This window comes from Protobothrops mucrosquamatus, unplaced genomic scaffold, assembly GCF_001527695.2.
Source record: "Protobothrops mucrosquamatus isolate PMUCROS unplaced genomic scaffold, P.Mucros_1.0 scaffold1007, whole genome shotgun sequence".
Lineage (NCBI taxonomy): Eukaryota > Metazoa > Chordata > Lepidosauria > Squamata > Viperidae > Protobothrops > Protobothrops mucrosquamatus.
Window position 1 is genome coordinate 403,235 of NW_015387243.1, and position 24,818 is coordinate 428,052.

General features: G+C 47.8%; 1 protein-coding gene across 4 annotated transcripts in view; it reads left to right on the top strand.

Moving 5' to 3' along the window:
- Window positions 1-425: 425 nt before the first annotated feature.
- The window catches only part of BRPF1 (bromodomain and PHD finger containing 1), a 34,725-nt gene continuing 10,332 nt past the window's right edge, over window positions 426-24,818 (top strand). Inside the window, exons 1-8 of one of the 4 annotated variants that reach the window (XM_015819870.1) lie at window positions 426-1,033; window positions 2,678-3,637; window positions 8,447-8,645; window positions 9,546-9,665; window positions 11,307-11,453; window positions 15,010-15,316; window positions 19,179-19,505; window positions 22,519-22,803. In XM_015819870.1, the coding sequence (XP_015675356.1) occupies window positions 426-1,033; window positions 2,678-3,637; window positions 8,447-8,645; window positions 9,546-9,665; window positions 11,307-11,453; window positions 15,010-15,316; window positions 19,179-19,505; window positions 22,519-22,803 (2,953 nt within the window). The remainder of the gene's footprint in view (window positions 1,034-2,677; window positions 3,638-8,446; window positions 8,646-9,545; window positions 9,666-11,306; window positions 11,454-15,009; window positions 15,317-19,178; window positions 19,506-22,518; window positions 22,804-24,818) is intronic. The other 3 variants (XM_015819872.1, XM_015819873.1, XM_015819874.1) reach the window with 3 other exon arrangements.

Genomic DNA, 24,818 nt, shown 5'->3' on the forward strand with positions numbered 1-24,818 from the left:
TCTGGTGCCTGCATACTCAGGACAATGAATTTTGGTGGCAAACATACTACAGGTGGTAAGGATTGATTGTAATTACAGATGTCTCCTACAGTGCTACTATCGATCTGCATAATTTAGCAATAAATCAGAAGAAATAGGATGGAAAACAATACTTGTTTTAAAAGACATGCAAAGTTATACCAGTCGTATTACAACATGGCTATAACATTTGTTCTGATCCAGTTGTTTTGTCCAGTTGATCTTCTGGCTCGTCATTTGCCTTTCTGGTTTCAAGTTTGCTTAATCAGTTGGGGTTAGTCAGATTCCGTCATAGGGATCCGGGAGTGTTGCTAAACACTTGGACCTGGTTGGTTGGTCGATGGCTAATGTGGCCAACCTCCCATTCCTGCTCTTCATTCTCCTTCCCTGCAGAGCCAAGAAACACCATGGGGGTGGACTTTGACGTGAAGACTTTCTGCCACAATCTGCGGGCGACCAAGCCACCCTACGAATGTCCTGTGGACACCTGCCGCAAAATCTACAAGAGCTACAGCGGCATCGAGTACCATCTCTACCACTACGACCATGACAATCCACCGCCCCCCCAGAACACCCCTCTGCGCAAGCACAAAAAGAAGGGCCGGCACGGCCGTGCGACCAACAAGCAGTCGCCCAGCCCCTCCGAGACTTCGCAGTCCCCAGGGCGGGACGTCATGACTTACGCGCAAGCCCAGCGCATGGTGGAGGTGGACCTGCACGGCCGCGTGCACCGCATCAGCATTTTCGATAACTTGGATGTGGTGTCCGAGGACGACGAGGGTCCCGAAGAGGCCCCGGAGAACAACAGCAACAAGGAGAACACCGAAACGCCGTCGGTGGCTCCCAAAGCCGGCAAGCACAAGAACAAGGAGAAACGCAAGGATTCCAACCATCACCACCACCACCACCACCATAGTGCCTCAGCTGGCAACACACCGAAGCTTCCCGAGGCTGTGTACCGAGAGCTGGACCAGGACACCCCCGACGCCCCACCTCGCCCCACCTCCTACTACAGGTATCGGTTGTGGACCCCAAGCGGAGTCCCGTAGGACCGCGGCTTGGAGCACTGAGTGGGAGGGGCAGAGGATCCTTTAACCTGGAGCCTCAGGTAGAGAGAGGAGGGCTCCTTAAGAATCTGTTTCCCTCTCATAGGGTGGCTTCTGACTGCACCTTGTTCCGGTTTGGTTGGAGACCAAGGTAATCTGTTTTGAGGGGGGCATCAGGGAGACAGAAGGGGGAAGTCTTCCTGTTTGGGAAGTGACTCCGCTGCAATCCAGGTAGTCCTCGACTTACCACCATAACCGAGCCCCAGGCTTTCTGTTGCTAAGTGAGATAGTCGCTAAGTGAGTTTTGCCCCCATCTTACGACCTTCCTTATCGTGGTTGTTAAGTTAAATCACTGCAGTTGTGAAGTGAGTAACGCGGTTGTTAAGTGAATTTGACTTCCCCATTGACTTTGCTTGTCAGGAGATCACAAAAAAAGGGGATCCCATGACCCACTGCCACCGTCATAACTACGAGCCAGTTGCCAAGCGTCCAAATTTTGATCACGTGGCTGCGGGGATGCTGCAACAGTTGTTAAGTGTGAAAAATGGTCGTACGTCACTCTTTTCTGTGCTGTTGTAACTTCAAACCGTCACTAAACCTGCTGTTGTAAGTCGAGGACTACCTGTATTCCCCTCTAATGGCCATTGGATTTCCCCAGCACCAGTGTGCAAGCTGGGTGGGAAAAAAAAACCACCTGTTGCCCGCAAAGAGAGGCAGATTCTCTGCCAGTTGCCTTCCCCCTCCTGTTTTGAGTTAGAAAAGTATCTTGTACTAAATGAAACTGGTTACATTGTGTGTTTTTTCCCCCTCAATTGTAACTTTGACACTGCTCAGCCTGTTCCATTCAGCTTCAGTAACAGGAGTTCTTAGGTTTAAAGGTTTCCTATTATGATATTTTCTTTCTAAGCAAGGGGAAAAAAAGGGACTTGGGTGGCCATAATCAACAATCCTTTGCCTGAAGAGAGAAGAATGACACACTGTACGTGTGTGTGTGTGTACACACACACACACACACACACACACCATGTATATAGAATATATATATGCACCATGACATACCTGACACAAATTACGTGATTTGTACCGTTTGTCCTTTGTTAAATCCCTGTGGCTTTTAATGGCTATATATAGATTGATTGTGTGTCATTAAGATGGTGTTGACTCCATAATAATCTGAACCTAACTTGGTCCTTCCACCCATTGCCACCGAGTCCTTCTACATCACTGGTGGGTTTTTTTTTCTTCTTCTTCTGCTTCCTTCCACCTTTCCCAGCATTAGAGCCTTCTCCAGGCACAGGGATAAGGCAGAAATAAAGTACAACTAGATGAGGGGGTTCATTATTACGGTTCTGCAATCAGAGGAAGCAATAACTGACCCTCGGCCACTTGAGTAGAGGCACTCTGGTGACATTATTGGGTTTTAACTATCAGGATTCTGTGTAGAAAATCCGAAGGGAACCAGGCTGAGTTATAACTTAACTGTAGCAGAGCGGTAAAGCGGCGGCGACACTTTTAGACCGTTTATAGTAGGTGTAAGGATGCTCAGCAATAGATAGCAGCTCTGTAGGCCTCCATTTTCCTCAGTCTTGTACTTTTCTCTCCCCCATTTTTAGATACATTGAGAAGTCGGCGGAAGAGCTGGACGAGGAGGTTGAGTATGACATGGACGAGGAAGATTACATTTGGTTGGACATTATGAACGAACGTCGGAAGACAGAAGGTGTCAGCCCTATTCCTCAAGAGATCTTTGAATATCTAATGGACCGGCTGGAGAAGGAGTCCTACTTTGAGAGTCACAACAAAGGTGACCCAAACGCCTTGGTAGATGAAGATGCCGTCTGCTGCATTTGCAACGACGGGGAGTGTCAGAACAGTAACGTCATCCTTTTTTGTGACATGTGTAACTTGGCCGTGCACCAGGAATGCTATGGGGTCCCCTATATCCCAGAAGGCCAGTGGCTCTGCCGCCGCTGCTTGCAGTCACCTTCCAGGGCTGTGGACTGCGCCCTGTGTCCAAACAAAGGGGGCGCCTTCAAACAGACAGACGATGGTCGTTGGGCCCATGTGGTGTGTGCCCTCTGGATCCCAGAGGTCTGTTTTGCGAACACGGTGTTCCTGGAGCCCATAGACAGCATCGAACACATCCCACCAGCTCGCTGGAAGCTGACCTGCTACATCTGCAAACAGCGAGGCTCTGGGGCCTGCATACAGTGTCACAAAGCTAACTGCTACACGGCCTTCCACGTGACTTGTGCTCAGCAGGCTGGGCTCTACATGAAAATGGAGCCGGTCCGAGAGACGGGGGCCAATGGCACTTCGTTTAGCGTCCGGAAGACAGCTTACTGTGATATTCACACGCCGCCTGGCTCGATGCGACGCTTGCCCGCCCTCTCCCATAGCGAAGGGGAGGAGGAGGAAGAGGAGGAAGAGGAGGATGGGAAAAGCTGGAGCTCAGAGAAGGTGAAAAGGGCCAAGGCTAAATCCCGGATCAAAATGAAGAAGGCAAGGAAAATTCTGGCTGAAAAGAGAGCAGCTGCCCCAGTGGTATCGGTGCCATGCATACCTCCCCACAGGTATGGCACCCTCCCGTTCTCAGCTTCTTGTTTGATACGTGTCACAGTGTAAATAGAGACATTGGAGTGCTGCCTTGTTTTTAACAATGAGTTTACTATGAGGAATATTCTGAATGGTTAGCCTGAACTGAGAAGAGCTAGATTCAGATGGATCTTACGTTTTGGTCACATAATCAGAAATGCACGTAGGAACTGTCTTTGGATGCAGTTCCTTTAGACCCGGGATGTTCCTTGAAATAAAGTAAGATGCACATTTTAAAACAGATAAAATAACCCCTTCCAATCACGGATATATTTGTTAGCATTTTAAATAGCAATAACATTTGTACATATTTAGTTATAATGAGAGTGATTGTCCAATATCACTCAGAAAATGTTGCACCTAAGCTTGAATTTGAACTGTGATTGCACAGATTATAATATCTATATGCATATCCATGTGAAGGTGCAGCATCTCTGCTCCTTAGGGGCTGTGGTTTGGTGAAATTCATTCAGTGGAATATTTCAGATTTCTTCTTTGCTCAGCTTTCCAATAAGATTCACCTATTTTTTGTTTCGTTAGCGTGGAGTAGCATTTGGAAGGGCTTGTTCATTCTTCTTCTGAGCAGTCATTTCAGAGGCAAGAAATATACGGGTAATCCTTGACTTACCGCCACCACTGGGATCGGAACCTCCGTCATTAAGTGAGGTGGGGGCTAAATGAGCCAAGCCTGATTTTGCAAGCTTTTTTGCTCTTCGTGTTAAGTGAATCATACACTTGTTAAGTGAATCTGGTTTCCCTATTGACTTGTGTTGTCGGAAGACGGCTTCGAAGGTCGCAAATGGCAATTAGATGACCCTGAGTTGCCGCAAACTTTGTAAATATCTGCTGGTCGCCCGGCACCTGAATTTTGATCACATGACTATAGTCTGAGGACCAATTATAAGTCACTTTTTCAGCACTGTTATAACTTTAAACAGTCATTAAGCAAATGGCTGTAAGTTGAGGACTCCGTGTATTCCCCTTCCCCTTTAAAGCAGAACTGAGAGATCTCAGATCTCTTGAGAAATGTATTAATGGACTGAGAAGCAACTTCTTGCCTAATCGGTTTGGCAGCGACGCTAAAGAAAATTACTTTCTTTAATATCTCTTGACCTTATTTTTTAATCTGGCTCATCTCTACCTGTGAAATTATTATAAGGAAGCAGCTAGATATGTTCGGCTGAGTTTTGCCTCTCCGCCTGTCTCTGTATGCTTCCCTCCTGTTGTTACGATCCTGACCGGTGTTGGGGAGAAGGACTGACAATGAGTCAGTGGATATGGCCTGTACCATGGCACCTCATTTCCCAGAAGTCTTCCCCCTTGTTGTTCTTGGAGAACTGGTTGCAGAGATTGAGAACGCTGTGAGCTTCACACTTTTCAGAGTACTCCTTATGCAGGTAGTCCTCGACTTACAACCGTTCATTTGGTGACCAAAGTTACAACAGCACTGAAAAATGTGGCTTACAACCATTTTCCACAATTACCCCCTTTGCAACATCCCCAGGGTCACAGGATCAAAATTCAGACGTTCGGCAACTGGTTCATATTTATGACCGCTGCAGTGTCCCTGGGTCATGTGATCCCCTTTTCACCAGCAAAGTCAACGGGGAAGCCAGTTTCACTTAAACAATTTGGATTAGTCCCTTATCAAATGCAGTGATTCACTTAACAACCGTGGCAAGAAAGATCACAAAATGGGGCCAAACTCACTTAGCAAATGTCTCACTTAACGCCATACATTTTGGGCTCAATTGTGAGCGTACGTTGAGGACTGCCTGACTGTACTTTAAATTCTGGGCTGTCCCATAGTTTTTCAGTGTTTGTGGTTCTGCTTTAAAAGTGCTTTAAAATAGGGCTACTGTAGCTAAGTTGTAAAACCCCAAATGAGCCCAAATAAGTGGCAACAAAGGGTTACGATTTCCGCTCCTCTTTGTTCTGATCATTGATTGAATACCTTGGTGTGTGAATTCTTTTTCACTATATTCTTCATCACCCCGTATACTGTCGCCCTGTTTAAATCAATCCCTCCATGGTTAATAAAGCCAGCTTTTCACTAAGCGCTCTTTCCTCTGCAGCTTAAAGGCTAGGCCAAGGGTGGGCAACCTTGGCTCTTTTATGACTCGTGGACTTCAACTCCCAGAATTCCTGAGCCAGCATGGCTCAGCTTGGAAACCTCTCCCTTTCCCCTCAGCATGGTTGGCTCAGGAATTCTGGGAGTTGAAGTCCACGAGTCATGAGTTGAAGTCCATGAGCCTTTTTCGCCGAGCCCTGAAGGCCCATCTATTCCGTGCGGCCGGCCTGGCGTAGTTTGATTATGTTTCAGTGGGGTTTTTTTTACGGGTGTGTTTTTAGAACAGGCCTGTTATTTAATTCGATTTTAAAACAAACTATTTATTATTGCGGTTTTTAGTATCGCCTGTTCACCGCCCTGAGTCCCGCAAGGGAGATAGGGCGGTATATAAATTTAATAAACAAATAAATAAATAAATAAATAAAAGAGCCAAGGTTCCCCATCCCTGAGTTAGGCCAGTGGTGGCGAACCTATGGCACGGGTGCCAGAGGCGGCACTCAGAGCCCTCTCTGTGGGCACGCATGCCGTCACCCCAGTTCTAGGCCTTCAGTTGGGTTTTATAAAACCTTTTCGCTTTAGGCCTCTGCCGCCGTGTGCAAAAAAAAAAGGTTCAATCAATCAGTCAATTTCAACTTCTCGCGGGAAAAAAGATCTTGCAAAGTTGGAATTGATGGATTGAACTTTTTAGTCCCACCCAGTCTGCCGTTACCACCGCAGCCATGCCCACCCAATGGGCCACACCCACCCAATGGGCCACACCCACCCGGCACCCGATGATGCATAAGTGGGTTTTGGGTTGCAGTTTGGGCACTCGGTCTCTAAAAGGTTCGCCAGCCCTGGGTTAGGCTATCGGCATATACAGTACAGCATTTGTACCTCTATAATACTTCTTCTTGGGCAAGTGGCTGTGTTGCTGTGACTAGCAGCTGTTGGCATTGTTGCCTGGAAGGGATTTGTGGCTTCTTCCAGGAGAGGAAGTAAGCAGCAGCTGCAGGTGGAATTAATTCGAGAGATGGTAACTTGCTCAAATGAAACTGAGAAGACATTTGAAACCATGACAAATTGAGAGCTGATTCTTTGTAGCTGCCACCACCAGCACCTTTATTATTATTATTATTATGGATCATCGCACAGTCAGCCAGATGTTCAGACTGGATTTGGCATTTTNTTTTGTCTACCTATCGAGTCCTTTCCCAGGACCTGGGATAGGCAGATGTGGATGTTTGATGGTATTACAGATATCGTCGCAGGATGGAAGCAGTTCCTAGTAAGGCCGCCTTTTGCAATTGACTAATAGCGAATTTGTCAATGCCAATGGTGTTCAAGTGGTGCTCCAGTTGTTTTGGGATTGCACCCAAGGCTCCTATTACTATTGGTACTACCTTTGCTTGCTTTTGCCACAGTCTTTCTATTTCTATTTGTAGGTCTCTGTATTTTGTTATCTTCTCCAGTTCTTTCTCCTCTATTATTATTATTATTATTATTATTATTATTATTATTATTATTATTTATTTATTTATTTATTTATTTATTTATTTATTTATTTATTTATTTTTAATTTTCCTCTTACCTTTCTTCATCACTGCAACCAAATTTCAATGTTGAAATCTTGGATGGGGTAGTTATATCTTACTTAGGAAAATTATGTGCGAGACAAACTTGTTGGACAGGTTTTTTGTCCTGTCTTCTAATTCCAGATGAACCCTTCCTTAAGAACATAGATTTATTTATTTATTTATTTATGTGTTGTACTTGCACGCCGCCCATCTCGCTATTAAATAACTTTGGGAGGCTCATCAAGCAGTTAATATATATATATATTATATATATATATATATATAAACAATTAAAAATGTAGACCTGCTTTCACTGAAACGTCCGTAGATTTTGACTCTGATAGTACCTAAGAGGGCGATTGTGAAGCAGGACATGTGAAGTTTAGCAGAAATTGTATTTTAAAGCTCTTGCTTAGATGTGTTATTGTGCTGTGTTTGTTTCTCAACCTGTTGTGATCCAGGTATGGTGTAGTGGACAACAATTCCTTTCGTCTTCACCCAACAGATTCTGGAATTATACATTAGTTTTTTTTGCTTTTGCTCAGTCCCACCAAGCTGAGTGTTCAAAGTTGCCTTTGTGGCTCTGAGCGTCAGGCTTGTCCCGACTTGAACATTTAGGAAAGAAAGACCCTCGACTCCATTTTTGAAGTGAAAGGTTTACTTTTACTAAAGTCAAGCGGTTACAGTTTAAGCAAAGTTGGATCTGAATATTCCGGGGCAAAGCCTGCATTTTCCCTTCTTCCCTGGCCCTCCCCCCCCTTGACCAGTCCCATCGGTGTCCAAGGAAATTTGAATCAGGTGTTTTGGGAATGGCTTTAAGATTTGGTGCCTCTTTGGTGGAGTTCTCACAGCTTCGTCCTTAATCAGCCAGTCTGTTCCGGGTTGGCAGCTCTGGTTCCTGTCACCCTGTCATTCTCTCCCCTTCCATCTCCTCCTCCCCTTCCCGTGTTTTATGGGAGGATGCCAGCCGAAGCGAAGAATGCTGAAGATGGCAGACCTGACGCTGAGATTATTCTGGTTGAATGCAGAATTTTGAATCCTTCTGTTTTATCTACTCCCCCTGACCAGTGGCACTGGCGCATCCTTTCTCACAGCCTGGGGTTCTGACCCTCTGGCATTTATGGTATCTCCTGCCTGACCCCACTCTTCTTCCCCCACAGGCTTAGTAAGATCACCAATCGCTTGACCCTTCAGCGAAAAAGCCAGTTCATGCAGAGGCTGCACAGTTATTGGACTCTGAAGAGGCAATCCCGCAACGGGGTCCCCTTGTTGCGCCGGCTCCAAACGCACTTGCAGTCACACAGGAACTGTGAGCAAGGAAGGCCAGCTCCTCCTCCTCCCGTGTCCAAGACTGAGCAGGTACGGCTTCACTCGAGTTTTCGGGCAAGGGTGGATGAAAAGGGCGTGGATGTCCCTCGCGTGGAAGAGCACTTGGCTGCCACTGGGTGCCCATAGCCCAAGAGCCAGGACTTTTGTTTGCTTGTTTGTTTATTTAGCCAACTGCTATGGCTCCCCCCAACTCATAATTGCAGCTAAAACGTATCCATGAGATAAAACAGTGACACAGAAAGAGCGTAGCCTGACCGAGGCCAACTCGCGTTCAGTTTTCCAGCCATTTTCCCCGACACAGGCGCCTCCAGCAGCCTTGCCCGATGGCTCCGTTTATCCATCTGTTTCTCCGTTGCTGGATGGGTTGCAGCCACGTGGGCGGGCTTGGGAACAGTTCAGTCACGAGGCTGCCTCGTTTGGCGAGGCTTCCCAGTTCGTACGGAGGGAGGCATTTTTTCAGCTTTCAAAGCAAGGGTGAGCTGGGAGATTAGCTGCCAAGGACTTGTATTTTGCAGGTAGGAAGCCCCATGTTCAATCTTGGCATCTCCTCCTAGAGAATCATGGAACGGGAGGCCCACTTCCTCTGAGATCCTGAATACTGTACGGTAGTTGCTGCTCAATGGTAGATAGTGTATACCGGCAGAGTAACTTGATATCAAGTTGTTAGTGCCTTGTGCGTTCCTTCCTTCCTCTGCGACAAGGGAGGGAGGGAGGGAGAAGGCAACAGTTTCCCACAGTGGTATCTGTGCCACATTCTGCCCGACACCGCCGCGGCTTTTGCCATGCTCCACTTCCTCTGGCTCCTGGGCAGGAGCAATTCTGGCAGGAGCTGATTTGCTGCCGTTCTATAAGCAACGGCAGCCTGGCATTTGGCAGGGATGCCCCTTCCTCTCACAGACTCTGATGTTCCTGCAGCGAGATAACACAGAGGATAAGAACTGGGCCCTGAAAGAGCAGCTGAAGTCCTGGCAGCGCCTCCGCCACGACCTGGAACGAGCGCGCTTGCTGGTGGAGTTAATTCGCAAGCGGGAGAAGCTCAAGAGAGAGACGGTAACTGTGCCAGGGGAGGGAGCTGGGGAGGGAGGTACAGGGTTCTCCTCTGGATAACTTTGGGGAGGGCGGTGAGGGGAAAGGGGCAGGGAGTAGGATGATCCCAGAATACCTGAGATCGGGAGCGTTTAGGGAAAGCAGACGGCGGATTTTTGCACTCTAGGCCAGTGGTTCTCAACCTTTTTAATGCCGCGACCCCAACCGGTCGTAAGTCGAAGACTAAACCAGTCGTAAGTCGAGGACTAAACCGGTCGTAAGTCGAGGACTACCCAACCGGTCGTAAGTCGAGGACTTTCCCTGCCCGGGAGCGCCACGCATGCGTGGTTCCGCCCCCTGCGCCGGCCGAGGCGTAGCTGGCAAGCGGCAGAGACGGAGCAGGCCGACCATCAGCTGGCCCAGCCCAAGGGAGGTAAGGCACCCGCTGGAAAAGGGGAAAAAAATGGCGGACAAAAAAAATGGTGGACAAAAAAAATGGCGGACAGCCTTGCTTGGCGACCCCCGTGAAATGGTCAATCAACCCCAAATGGGGTCCCGACCCACAGGTTGAGAACCACTGATCTAGGCCTTTTTTTTTTATTGGAGAATGACACTGAAAGAGGAAGGAGGCAGGACGTTTCCCTGAGAGAATAAAGGGAAACAGTAGAAGCCAAAGAATTCAACCACAAAGAAGGGTTTGCTTTTTGGCGGGAAAAACGGGGGGGGGGGTGTGTCTTTTGATTTGCATTTAGAGCCGTGGTGGCTCAGTGGTTTGAATGCAGCATTGCAGGCAAACTCTGCCCACAGCCAGGAGTTCGACCCCTGACTGGCTCAAGGTTGACGTCAGCCTTCCATCCTTCCGAGGTCGGTAAAATGAGGACCCAGATTGTTGGGGGCAACTATGCCGACACTGTAAACCGCTTAGAAAAGGCTGAAAGCCACGATGGGGTGGTACATAAGCCTTAAGTGCTACTGCTATTTAGAAGGCGTTTGTTTTCGTAGATTGCCCTCTACCTGCTCCCGGGCTGTTTTCCACGATGTGAACAAAGCTGGCTCTGGGCCGTGTGTGCCACAGCTTTGCCTCTCCTTGGGGAATGGCTTTCAGCCAGCGTCCCCGGGGCTCAGCGCAGGTTCATTAGGGGTTTCACAAAAACAAGTTCAGTCATTATCAGGCAAGCTGCCCAAAAGGCAACTTGTTTATTAGACTGATAATGTCCTTGCTGTGCATCGTTTCAGGGAGTCACGAGCACCTCTGAGGGGCTTGTAAGCGCTCAGGTCATGAAGGATGAGAAGGCGGCTTTGGGGCATGCTGGCTCTCCACGTAAATAGAGAGCAGCCCGTTAATGCAAGAAACACTCTTTGGCGTCAGAAAGTTTGAACCCTGGTTTTGTGTTGGGTTAGAGAAAGGAAGGCTGCACCCTTGTGTTTACCAGGTTTGCGGGCGCAGACCTCCGGGAGGGAAGCTCTTCTATGGGGGGGGTGAGCTAAGAGGGAAACCAATATGGATTCCCTAACATAGACAAGGCGCTATTGGTTCCTTTGAGCTCGGCCTCCATTTTGGATCCTCCTGCTTTCTAACCCCGTGGTGATTCAGAGGCCCCAAACGTAACAGTGGCAGAGCGTATGGCCACCACCTGCTCAGTAGCACCTTCCCTTCTCTTTCAGATTAAAATCCAGCAAGTGGCCCTGGAGATGCAGCTGACTCCCTTCCTCATCCTCCTGCGCCGGACCCTCGAGCAGCTCCAGGAAAAGGACACGGGCAACATCTTCAGCCAGCCGGTCCCGCTGTCTGAGGTAACAGAACTCTACGAAGTAAGAACCCCTCCACCCCCAATTTATCTTTTGCTCTGTTCCCATCCAGCCGAGGGGCTGGTCTTGCGGCTTGCTGGTCCTATCCTGTGTCCAAGATGCTGCACACACCCTCATGGCTAGGGCCAAGCAGCTAGGTGTGCCACCAACTAGTAGTATCCTGGTCATAATGAGAGAAACCTTAGAAAAAATCAGACCCATTGCATAAACATACGTCGCTGCTCTGTTTGGTGTGTAAATAATATGTGGATTTTCTCTCACGGTCTTGAAAGAGAATGCTTGGGCTCAGTGTGCTTTTTAGTATGCACTAGGGCTGCATTTCTTTTTCAAGTCACATATTTAGCCCCAGAAACTATAAATGATCCCTGCAAGTCGTTCTTCCTACGACAGTCACTGTTCTCAAGCCTGGTATATCCGTGGATGGCCATTGATTCTATTTACCTTCTCTCTAGGAGCTCAAGTCAGTGTAGACCAGCGGTTCTCAACCTATGGGTCGCGACCCCATTTGGGGTCGACCGATCATTTCACGGGGGTCGCCAAGCAAGGCTGTCCGCCATTTTTTTCCCTTTTCCGGCGGATGCCTTACCTCCCTTGAGCTGGGTCAGCTGGTGGTCGGCCTGCTCCGTCTCTGCCGCTTGCCAGCTACGCCTCGGCCAGCGCAGGGGGCGGAACCACGCATGCGTGGCGCTCCCGGGCAGGGAAAGTCCTCGACTTACGACCGGTTGGGTAGTCCTCGACTTACGACCGGTTTAGTCCTCGACTTACGACCGGTTTAGTCCTCGACTTACGACCAATTTAGTCCTCGACTTACGACCGGTTTAGTCCTCGACCTACGACCAGTTGGGGGTCGCGGCATTAAAAAGGTTGAGAACCACTGGTGTAGACAGTGTTCCCTCATCCACGTTTTGCCCTTCAAGAACATCCCTGTTAAGTAGCCTAAGGTCAGGAGTCAGTGAAGTCTCTCTGAGGACTACCTCGGCTTTTAAAATCTAGATCTTTTTGGTCCACTTCTAGCATTCCCATCACGATGACACACAGACACTGGTTTGGATATCCCTTCAGTTCTGGTTGTGGCTGAAGCTGGTATTTCAGCTGGAGCTTAGGTGTAAGGTGGCATTTCTGGGGTCATCAGTAATCAGGGTGGAAGGGTCAGAATGGGAGGTGTGAGGCTCTGCGAAGGAGCACAAGAAGTGTAGCTCCTCCTTGAGTATCCCGATATTCAAGCCTCCTCCGACTGGGTGACCCTGGATAGACTGACATTGGTTGTCCCAAGCCTCGTTGACCTTCACGTTGCTCTAGAAACCAGTCTTCCTTGTTAGCAGGATAGATCTGCTAATCTGTACTACAACATAGTCCATCCATTTCTGCTTTCTACTACTTCCCTATTTGCCTCAGGTGGGATTTGTGTAGGACCTAGTAAGATTATTCCTTCTCTTCTGCTTTCTTTTCTGACCCTGTTAAAAGCAAAAGCTTCCCCAAGTTAACTTCAGCTCCTGTCGATCATATGGTCCCATCCATGCAGGTTTCTTGACAACAGCTTAAAAGTGGCTTACGAATGAAGGCAAATATACGTGTCCCAGGATAATGGTGCAGGATCCAATCTGGGTCGGTCACCGGGACCGGAGGTTTTTTAGTCTTCCAAGCTTTTGAACGCATGCTGGAGGCCCCATCCTCAGGGAACTTCTCTCTCACCAGAATGTGTCTTACCTTTGCCTTCTTTCAAGATGTGATTTCTCAGTCTAGCCCCATGGTGGCGAACCTATGGCACGTGTGCCACAAGTGGCACGCAGAGCCCTCTGTGTGGGCACGCGCACTGTCACCCCAGTCCTAGGCCTTCAGCTGGGTTTTATAAAACCTTTTCGCTTCAGGCCTCCGCCGCCATGTGCAAAAAAAAAAAAAGGTTCAATCAATCAATCAATTTCAACTCGCAGGGAAAAAAAAGATCTCACAAAGTTAGAATTGATTGATTGAACTTTTTAGTCCCACCCAGTCTGCCGTTACCATCGAAGCCACGCCCACCCAATGGCACACGCCCACCCGGCACCCGATGATCCATAAGTGGGTTTTGGGTTGCAGTTTGGGCACTTGGTCTCTAAAAGGCTCGCCATCACTGGTCTAGCCTGTAGCCCTGAACTAGTCCTGCTAGTCTCCCATCCAAGCACTAATCAGGTGTGTCCCTGCTTAGCTTTTGGGGATCAGCCAATATTCTCCCACTTACTGTAGGCAGTAAACAATGAACAACTGCCTAATTCACTAATAAAACAATTAACCCTCATAGGAATGCCATCAGCTCTCAGAACTTTCCCAATTTCATTCTTGTCATCTTGAGGCTTTTCTCCAGCCTTATCCAGTTCAAGTGCCTTCAGCTGTGCTGGACTTCAGCCCCTGCCATTCCTAGCCCTTGGGACCATTGTTTAATGGGAATTGGAGATGGCTGCTTAGTTCAAGCAGCAGGCTTTCCACAGCTATTCCCCAGGCCCAGCTCAGCAAGCTGGGCTAGTGATGCTCTATGCAGAGTAGGCTAATCATCAAATTGCTTTAGGTGGATCAATTATCTCTTTTTTAATTGCCGGGTGATGAAGTCAAGGGGATTGCTTTTCCCATGGCTGGGAATCTTGTTGCAATAAGTCTGTATTAACCTTTAGTTGATACCAGTGTTTTCCCCGTCATGTCTGAGAATCTAGTTACAGCCCATGGATTTGGTAATAACCTTCTTCTCCTGCTTTATTTAGGAGGACTTTTATTTAAATTTTGCTGTTTACAGTAAAGAACTCTTTTTTTTGTTTGCCTAAAAATACAGGAAATAAAGCACTTCCCCCATATCAATAGATTTAAAAAAACCCACACAAAATACAATGAAATTTCAAAGGACACCATCTTTTTTACAGAATCAATCAAAATGAACCATTAGTTCAGAGTTAGATCATTCCCTCCTGTTGGTTGGGGTAAGGAAACCAACAGAGTAACACCATTTTTAAAAGAGGATGGTCCCCCTGCTGCAGCCACCGTTGGTTTTAAAATGTCCAATTTGGCTCTCTGTCCTTTCACTCGGAAAAAGTCCGTACGGTGCATCAGATTTGGAGAGCACTCAGTAATTGAATGAGTTGTGGGTTGAGGCTGAGAAATCAGAGCCAGGAGAATAGGTGGGCCTCTAGACAGTATGAAGAATGGAGAACTTCTGTTTCCAGGTGGATTAACTAGCTAGTTTTTAGACACATCCAAAATGAACCTGCTTATTTCTCTCTGACTTGCTGCATTATTCCCTGAAAAGCAAGCTTAGTTGTTGTTGTTGTTTTTTAAATGATTTTTGCAGGTACTTCTTTAGAAGACTAGGGATGCCTTGCTCTTTGGGTGTGTTTCATAGACTGCCTGTTGCATAGTATCTTATGTGCCCACAGGGAATGGCAGTACCCCTTCTAAGTGGGGACATTGCTCCAGATTGGGCGAGAGCTTTAAAGCCAGTTTCAAGGCTGCTTTAACCTCTTCTTTTCTTGGAGCAGGACTGCCCCAGAAGCGGGATCCCAACCCGCTTAGCCTCCCTGCTCTTTGTCCACTGCAGGTCCCAGACTACCTGGACCACATCAAGAAACCGATGGACTTCTACACAATGAAGCAGAAGCTGGAGGCCTATCGCTACCTGAACCTGGATGAGTTTGAGGAGGACTTCAATCTGATAGTCAGCAACTGCTTGAAGTACAATGCCAAAGATACCATCTTCTATCGGGCAGCTGTTCGGTTGCGGGAACAAGGGGGCTCGGTGCTGCGACAGGCACGCCGGCAAGCTGAGAAGATGGGGATTGACTTTGAGACCGGCATGCACTTCCCCATGGCTGGAGAGGAGGCTCCTCTGAGGAGCACCGAGAATGGTTAGTATTCATCCTCAGAGACGGGCAGGGGTGTTCTGGAGCAATGGTAGGGCCAAGCCCTTTATCCTGCTCCAGCATATTAGAGCAGAAGAGCATGTAGATGCAATACTCCCATGCATTGGATGGCCTGGGGCAGGGGATAGGCAACCTTGGCTCTTTTATGACTCGTGGACTTCAACTCCCAGAATTCCTGAGCCAGCATGGCTCCGCTTGGAAACCTCTCCCTTTCCCCTCAGCATGGCTGGCTCAGGAATTCTGGGAGTTGAAGTCCACCAGTCATAAAAGAGCCAAGGTTGCCTACCCCTGGCCTGGGGTAAGGGGATATATGAAAAGGAAGCTTAGAACTCCTCTGCCTGAAATTCAGTTCCAGTAAAATGGCAGGGAAAACCATTTTGGGATGGAAGAGCAGACAGCATTGGGAGAGAGAATTAGCCAAGGCAAGAAATTAGGGTGGCAGTTTGCTGTCCTGTAGGTGCACACACTGTAAGCAGACTTAAGCCAATGCTTCATTATATGTCTTGACCAATCAGTGCAAAAGAGCTCATTTTTTTCCAAGATGGAGAACTTAATAATGTTCTTTTTACTGATGTTTTCTGGGTTTGTTCATTTGCCTGCTTGCTAGTCCCAAAGGTGCTTTTTCAAGAGGCAACTGGACTTTATTGTGTGTGTGGGTTTTTTTTGAAGATGTTTCGCTTCTCATTCAAGAAGCTTCTTCAACTTTGACTGGATGGTGGGGAATGGAAGGATTTATATTCCTTGCAGACAGCTGGTCATTTGCCTTCTTTTACAGTGTCGTTGAGGCCACTTGGAGGTTTATCTGTGTCCTCAAGTCACCTGCGTAGTGCAGATGGGTGTGGAGCCTTCTTGGAATTGCTGAAAGGACTGTGTTGTAGACTGAAGATACACCCTCACTGGTATAGGTATGTGGACGATACCTGGATCAGGATCAAAACAGGAATTGGAAGCATTCACCAAGCATATCAACTCTGTGGACAGATACATCAAATTCACACAGGAAGATGTTAGGGAACACAATCTAGTCTTCCTGGAATGTGCAGTACGCATTAAGGAAGACAGAAGCCTTAACATTGAAGTTTACAGAAGCCCCCCCTCCACACAGACACAGATTAATATTTACATTTTGATTCACATCACCCACTGGAGCACAAAATGGGAGTTATCAGAACCATACACCGAGCTGAAGGCCTGCCTACCAGCAAAGATGAGAAAGAAAAAGAACTAAAGCACATCAAGGAAGCCCTTAGAATAGACATGTCAAACACAAGGCCTGGGGGCCGGATGCGGCCCGCGAAGTGGTTTCATGTGGCCTGCGAAACCATCCTGGAAACAGTGAGGGAACGGCCCCGCTGCCTTGGCCCTGGCCCAGGCTGGCCGGGAGCCAATGTACAATTTTGTGATGGCCATCTATGCTGAAACACATTCAGTCTTAGCTCCACAAGGCTGTCTAGAAACAGCGAGGAACCAGCCCCTGCCGTGTCAGCCCCTCCCCCTGGGTGCATGCTGGGGAGGTGTCACCCTTTGTGAGGAATGAAGAAATGGACCATGCCCTGGTGCTTGCCCTGGTCCCACCCCCTTCTGCCAGAGACCCTCAGATCTGTCCCACTCCTGCCCAGGCCCCCACAGGCACCCTTGACACAAACAATGTAGAGCTGGCCACGGCCACCCAGTAGGCCACACCCACTCCATCCACGCCCACCCAGTAGGCTGCACCCACCCTGGCTACACCCACCCAGCCCTCCGTGGGCAACTGCAATGCTGATGGGGCCCACAATGAAATTGAGTTTGACACCCCTGCCTCAGAACATGTGGCTATCCCAAGTGGGCCTTCATCAAATCCCCCAAAAAGACCCAGCAGGAGCCCCTCCATAACAGACAAAGAAGAGAACACGAAATGAAGCAACATAGTCATTGCATACGTTGCAGGAATTTCGGAAAAGCTCAGGAGCATCTTCAGCCAACACAACATATGTGCACACTTCAAACCCAAGAATACACTAAGGCAGAAGCTTGTCTACCCCAAGGATAAAACAGCCAGACACCAACTGAGCAATCTGGTATATGCAGTACAACGCTGTGAGCCATGTGCAGATCTGTACATTAGGGAAACAAAACAACAACTTCATAAACGCATGGCACAACATAGGAGAACAAGCCCATCAGGACCAGATTCAGCAGTCTACCCGCATCTAAAAGTCAAAGGCCACTCTTTTGAAGACATCAAAGTCCACATTTTGGATAGAGAGGACCACTGGTTTGAAAGAGGGGTCAAAGAGGCCATCTATGTCAAAACTGAACAACCCTCTCTCAACACAGGGGGAGGGGGATACGACATCATCTATCTCCAGTCTACACCACAGTCCTTTCAACAGCTCCAAGAAGGCTCCACACCCATTTGCACTACTCAGGTGACTCCGGGGACACAGATAAGCCCCCAGGTAGCTTTAACGACTTGCTAAAAGAATGGAAATGACCAGCTGTCTGCGAGGAATATAAATCCTTCCATTCCCCAGTCAGAGCTGAAGAAGCTCCGTGAATGAGAAGTGAAACGTCTTCAAAGAAAAACAAGAAAATCCAGTTGCCTCTTGAAAAAGCACTGGATGACTGAGAATCTCCATAGACAGCTCGCTTGCTAGGTTGATGTTCATTCAAATAATCCAGATCTAAACTCAGCAGAGTAAATCCAGGCTTGTTTTGAATTCTGAATCCAGAAATGGGCACAAACCCGTTTAGTTTGGTATAGATTACCATGGATCTCTTCCTCCCCTCTGCATATTTATATTAAAATCTAAGAAATAGAGAGAAAGAGAAACATTTACGAGTGGGTTGAAGCTGTTCTTTGCAATGAGAAAGTAAAATACTTGAACCTTTAGGTCAGAATGGGCGATACTATCCTCTTCCACCTGTGGTTGAATTACAACTCCAGGATTCTTCACCACTAGACTTGTTGGCTGAGGCTGCTGGTAATTGTGATTTAGCAATCTCTGGAGAGACACAATTGCTCTGCATCTTAGCTGTGCCTCCAGAGTGGAGGTCCCAAGAAGCCACTTCATCATAAAGAAGCACCAGGAGGAAGGAATAATTTTTCCTTTAGCTGAGTGCGGGATGTTTTAAAGTGTACAGGTAGTCCTTGATCTACAACCACGATTCAGACCAAGATTTCTGTTGTTAAGCCAGACAGTTAAGTGAATTTTGCCCCATTTTACAACCATTCTTGCCACAGTTGTTAAGGGAATCACTGCAGTTGTTAAGTCAGTAACAGGGTTGTTAAGTGAATCTGGCGTCCCCCATTGACTTTGCTTGTCAGAGGATTACACTGGGACACTGCAACCGTCATAAATATAAGCCAGTTTCCCACTTGGATCACCTGACCGTGGGGTTGCGACAACATTTGTAAGTGTGAAAAACGGTCATAGGTCACTTTTTTTCAGTGCCATTGTAACTTTGAACGGTCACTAAAAGAACGGTTGTAAGTCAAGGACTACCTGTATTAAAAGTCTGGAAGCCACCATGTGCGATTTGGGTGGTCTAGAACAAGGGTAGGCAACCTTGGCTCTTTTATGACTCCTGGACTTCAACTCCCAGAATTCCTGAGCCAGCCATGCTGAGGGGAAAGGGAGAGGTTTCCAAGCTGAGCCATGCTGGCTCAGGAATTCTGGGAGTTGAAGCCCACGAATCATAAAAGAGCCAAGGTTGCCTACCCCTGCCCTATACATTTAATCAATTTTAATATATATATTACCGGTAATATATATATTAAATTCATTAATTTATTAAATGTATATGCTGCCCATCTCACTGCCAAGTGACCTGAAGGCCAAACAAAGCAGACCTTTCCTAAAAGCGGGCCTTGTCCTTCTCCCAGATGAGGAGCGGCGGCTGCTGTCCGAGAACCAGAAGCACCTGCCTCCGGAAGACCAGCTGAACCTCCTGCTCGAGCGTCTGGCCGAGGTGAGCGCCGGGAAGCAAAGCGTGAGCCGCTGCCGGCAAACCAAGATGATCAAGAAGGAGATCACCGCCTTGCGGCGCAAGCTGGCACACCAGCGGGAGACAGGGAGGGATGGGCACGGCCCCTTGGCCCGCATCATTCTGCCGACCCATAACCCCTGCGAGAAGGACGCTCAAACCGACAGCGCCGCTGAGGAGAGCAGCAGCCAAGAAACCAGCAAAGGTTGGTGGTGGTGATGATGATGATGATGCTAGAAAGCCCGGAGCTGCTTCTTGTCCCCGTGCGGAATTGGGGCATTCCTTCTCTCTGAAAGATTTCCCCGGGAGCTCGCAGGGTCCTGCGCACGTTAGCCCAGCTGTCCCAGAGGTGCTTTTCAAAAAGGCAGCCGGACTTTCTTTGCCTTTTCCTGGAAGACGTTTCGCTTCTCATCCCAATGAAGCTTCTTCAGGGATGAAAAGCAAAACGTCTTCCAGGAAAAAAACAAAGGGAGTCCAGTTGTCTTCTGAAAAGCACCGTTGGAGCAACCGTGACCTGGATGACTTGAGAATTTCCATAGACAATTAACCTAGTGTTCTATCCCAGCCTATTGCCGTCCTTGTTAGAGGCACAAGGACCAAACCCCTGCTGATACAATAGGCTGGAGACTTTAAAACAAAACAAAATCCCTTTTATTTGGGTGACAAACCTGTCAATAAGTCCAAAACACAAACAGCAAAACTCAAGTCCAAAGGAAGGAAATAGTCCACAGGAACACGTTGCAAACAANCTTCAGCAACCAGCAACGCCCACACCTCCCCTTTTTATACAGCAGTCCCAGGGCGTTGCCTCTCATTGCCTTCTCCTTTTACTTTGGAGTAGTCGCATAGACTGTTGTTGTTTTTCTCTTGCTACTTGACCACGTCTGCGAGCATCAATTAGCTCATCCAGGTGTGAGCCTTCCGAATCTGACTCCTGCTCCTCACACAGCTGAGCTTCATCAGAAACATGACTGGAGGGGCCAGGCTCTTCATCAAGCCGTGAGTCCTGTAATTCATCAGAGCCTCCCTCTGACCCTGACGGCCCCTCAAAGGCCTCCTCCACCTCCTCCTCAGATTCCTCAGACTCAGCTGTTGGGAACACAGGCTGGCACGGAATCACAACACCTAGCTGGGTTTTCTCCAACTCGGCATCTTTCACATGAGAAGTCCTTGGAGCTCTCTGAGCTTGGTTGTTCGTCTCCAGACATTTCATTACCCAACGACGTAACATCATCCGTTAGCCAGTCGGGCAATGAAATGCCTGCAAGCAGACAGTCAAAATCAGAGAGCTCCGAGAACTGCACAGTTCAACCCTGAGCTACAGATAGCCTCTCCTTAAACACGTTGAACTACATTTCCCATCATTCCCCAGAGAGCAATGAAATGGAAGGGTGGCAGGTTAGAAGATCCCAAGATCCCCACTTTTCCTCATAGGAGTCAGTGTTGCTCCTGCCTTTCGCCAAGCTTTTTGTTGTGCTCAGGCCCATAATTCCTGAACTTATACAGAAGTTCCTCTCATCCAGTGGTGGGATTCAAATATGGGAACAACCGGTTCTCTGTGTGGATGCCACTTCCGGAAGTCCGTTCTGGGCCTGGGCAACAAAAAATTAGCTACCGGTTCTGCCGAAGTGGTGCGAACCGACTGAATCCCACCACTACTCTCATCCAACCCTTCTTACTATGCTGAGTTACATATGGGAAGACAGCTGCCACTAAAGTTTGCACCATTTTTGAAAGATATCTTTTAGAATCGGTAACCTTATTTTCACAAATGCAACCAATTTACGAAAGTTATTTTTTTAAAAAAGCCTAAAACGTTGTTCCCTGGATGCAGAGAAGACTTTTTTTTTTTTTTGCCATCTCCAGAAGATGGGACGATCTTCCTAGGTTAGGGCAGGTTCACTGAAACAATTTTTGGAAAAAGACTGCCTCGGCAGTTGAAGGAAGTTTTCCTTCCGCAGGTTACTTCAGGAGAAGGTGGCCAGCTATGCTTTTCTGATGCTGCAATGGCATCCTCAAGACGTCTTCCAACTCCGTCTCTCAGTTCTTTGCTTGTTCTGTAAGAAAATCAGAGCGCCAGGAAGTTATTTGTGCTTAGCCCAGTCGTATCATTTGAAACATGATGCTTAGCCTAACGTTAGTGGAGATTTCCCTAGAGACTAGAGGTCCCCAGCCTTTTGGGCACCAGGGACCGGTTCCATGGAGAAAGGTTTTTCCACGGACCCGGAAGGGGTGTGGTTTTGTGTGCTGCCTGCATCCCACGGATGGGGCTTTGCTTGTTTGTGCAGACTGGTTGCTGGCATGCTGCGGCCCGATAACCGGTCCACAGACCGGGGGGGTTGGGGACCCCTGCCCTAGACCAAGTCTGTTCATTATATCACAGTGTTGTTACGAAGGGCACGGTGGGTCTAAAGAATTATGATGCATGGAACAGTTTTTTTAAAAAAATGCCGAAGCCCAGATCCTTGACTTGGAGTTGGGAAGTTGTATAAAGCTTGCCTTGCGTGTTACATTAGGTTTGTCTCAGGACTCCCTTGTTTACAGATACATTTTTTTGCGCATTAGGTGGCCCTGGGGCACGTTGGAAGGCCTGTTGAACAAAAATAGTAAAAGTTGCCTTGTTTGAGAGTCATTCCGTTTCCAGTAGGGAGACGAGACTGGCCTTAGCACAGTGTTTCTCAACCTTGACAATTTTAAGGCATGTGGACTTCAACTCCCAGAATTCCACAGCCAGCAATGCTGGCTGTGGAATTCTGGGAGTTGAAGTCCACATGCCTTAAAATTGTCAAGGTTGAGAAACACTGCCTTAGCAGAAAGGTTGAACGCTCCCTTAAAATCAGCGGTTCAACTTACAGGTGTCCTTGGTTAATGACTACTCGTTCAGCGGCCATTTGAACTCGTGACGGCACCGAACGAGTGGTACTTACGACCGGTCATGAGAGTTCTGGTTATTGCAGCATCTCACAGTTATGTGGTCACCATTTGCAACTTTCTTTGCCAGCTTTTAACAAGCCAGGTCAGTTGGGAAGCCGGCAGCAGGTTGCAAATGGTGACCACGTCTCCTTGCTTAATGACCTCTGTTGATCCACTTACCAACAAGTCTGGTCCCAATTGCTGCGGTTAACCAAGGACTGCCTGCACTTGTCTCTGGGAGACAGGACCCTGGCCCCAAAGTGCAAAAGTTGTTCCTCTAAACCAAAGCCTCCACCTCATTCCAGGCCTTGGCCCCAATTCCTCCTCCACCCCAGCACACGAAGTTGGCCGGAGAACATCGGTGCTCTTCTCCAAGAAGAATCCCAAAACCGCTGTGCCCCCCAAGCGTCCCGGGCGCCCCCCCAAGAATCGTGACAGTCAGATGGCTCCAGGTCATGGGAACAGCCCCGTGGGGCCTCCTCAGCTCCCCATCATGGGATCCCAGCGGCAGCGCAAGCGGGTGAGGAGCCCACGGCCCAGCTCCAGCTCCGACAGCGACAGCGACAAGTCAGCTGAGGATGCTCCGATTGGTGAGTGAAGCGACAGAGAAATCTTGAGCACAAGGACCTCGGTTCCACCTGAGGTCTAATGGTGAAAGAAGAGGTGCTTGGTTTCCTGTAAAATCTTCCCCAGGGCTTCCCTGGGAATGTGGCGGCTCTTAATGAGAGTAGATCTGCAGAGGATCTAACTTTAAAGGTGCAGTACAGGCAGTCCTCTACTTACAATGTTCATTTAGTCAGGGCTGTGGAGTCGGTAGATAAATGTTCCGACTCCTCCGACTCCAACTCCTCAGTTTTTTGTACTTCCGACTCCGACTCCCCGACTCCGACTCCTCTGAGAAGTCATTAATTATAACTTGTTGTGAATTGGCACATTTAAACTTGCTTTTTTTAAAATTCCAATCTAAATTTAGTAGGAGTCGGAGTCGGTGCATTGTTTGCCGACTCTGACTCCGACTCCAGGTACCCAAAATTTCCTCCGACTCCTCAACTCCGACTCCGACTCCGACTCCACAGCCCTGCATTTAGTGACCATTCGGACTTAAAACGGCACTGAAAAAAGTGACTTATGACCGTTATTTCAACCACTGCAGCTTCCCCGTGGTCACGTGATCAAAATTCAGATTCTTGGCAATTGACTCACACGTATGACTGTTGCAGTCTCCCCGGGGGTCGTGTGATCCCCTTTTGTGACCTTCTGACAAGTAAATCTGGGGAGGCCAGATTCACACAACCACTGTGCTACTAATTTAACACCTGCAGTCATTCATTTAACAACTGTGGCCAGAAAGTTCATAAAATGGGGCACAACCCGCTTAACAACAGAAATTTTAGGCTCAGTTGTGGTCGTAAGTCAAGGACTGCCTGTATTGATAAAGGCACTTGGATAAATGTTCATCGTTTTAATTCAAAATGTGATTATGATGGGAAAGGGCAGTCATATGTGCCCAATATACAGCCAACGGATAGATGCTTAGTTTGTATATCATATTAAACCATGGTTTATTGAATCATGTTTTATTGAATCACCCCAAATGGCTGGGTTTATACAACTTGCTATGTACACATCAAACTAATCACCTTATGGCTTGGCACGATTTGTGAACCCTGCCACACTTTAATCAGTACAGCTACTACTTTCTCTTCGTTTAAAAAAAGCAATGAGAAGCATCCTCTGTGGATAAATTCTATATCCTTATACAATCTAAGCCTTCCTCTAGTCTGGCACCCCTCCAGACCTGTTGGAATACAGCTCTCTTGGTCTCAGCCAGAGCTCTCAACAGGAGTAATTAAATGCCACCTTTTTCTTTGCCTCTCGTTATAAAATTAACCAGATAATTCAAGCAATAAATTAGAGATGAATTTAACACAAACTAATGAATACCTTCCTTAGTTGTATGATGATACTTATCAATAATAGTTAGGATATGTAACTGTAGTTGTTGTTAGTTGCGAAGTCGTGTCCGACCCATCGCGACCCCACGGACAACGTTCCTCCAGGCCTTCCTGTCCTCTACCATCTTCTGGAGCCCATTTAAGCTCACGTCTACTGCTTCAGTGACTCCGTCCAGCCACCTCATTCTCTGTCGTCCCCTTCGTCTATTGCCCTCAATCTTTCCCAGCATTAGGCTCTTCTCCAGTGAGTCCTTCCTTCTCATTAGGTGGCCAAAGTACTTGAGTTTCATCTTCAGGATCTGGCCTTCTAAAGAGCAGTCGGGGTCGATCTCCTCTAGGACTGACCAGTTTGATCACCTTGCAGTCCAGGGGACTCACAGGGGTCTTCCCCAGCACCATAGTTCAAAGGCCTCAATTCTTTGGTGCTCAGCCTTTCTTATGGTCCAACTTTCACAGCCATACATTGCAACTGGGGAAACCATGGCCTTGACTATACGCACTTTTATGGGCAGGGTGATGTCTCTGCTTTTTAGTATGTAACTGTAGACAGACACGTTATTCTGAGGTAAGGCTGCAGCTCACTTGCCTTGATTGCACTCATGCTTATTATTATTATTTTTTTTAAATGTACATGCAGTGTTGAAACACAC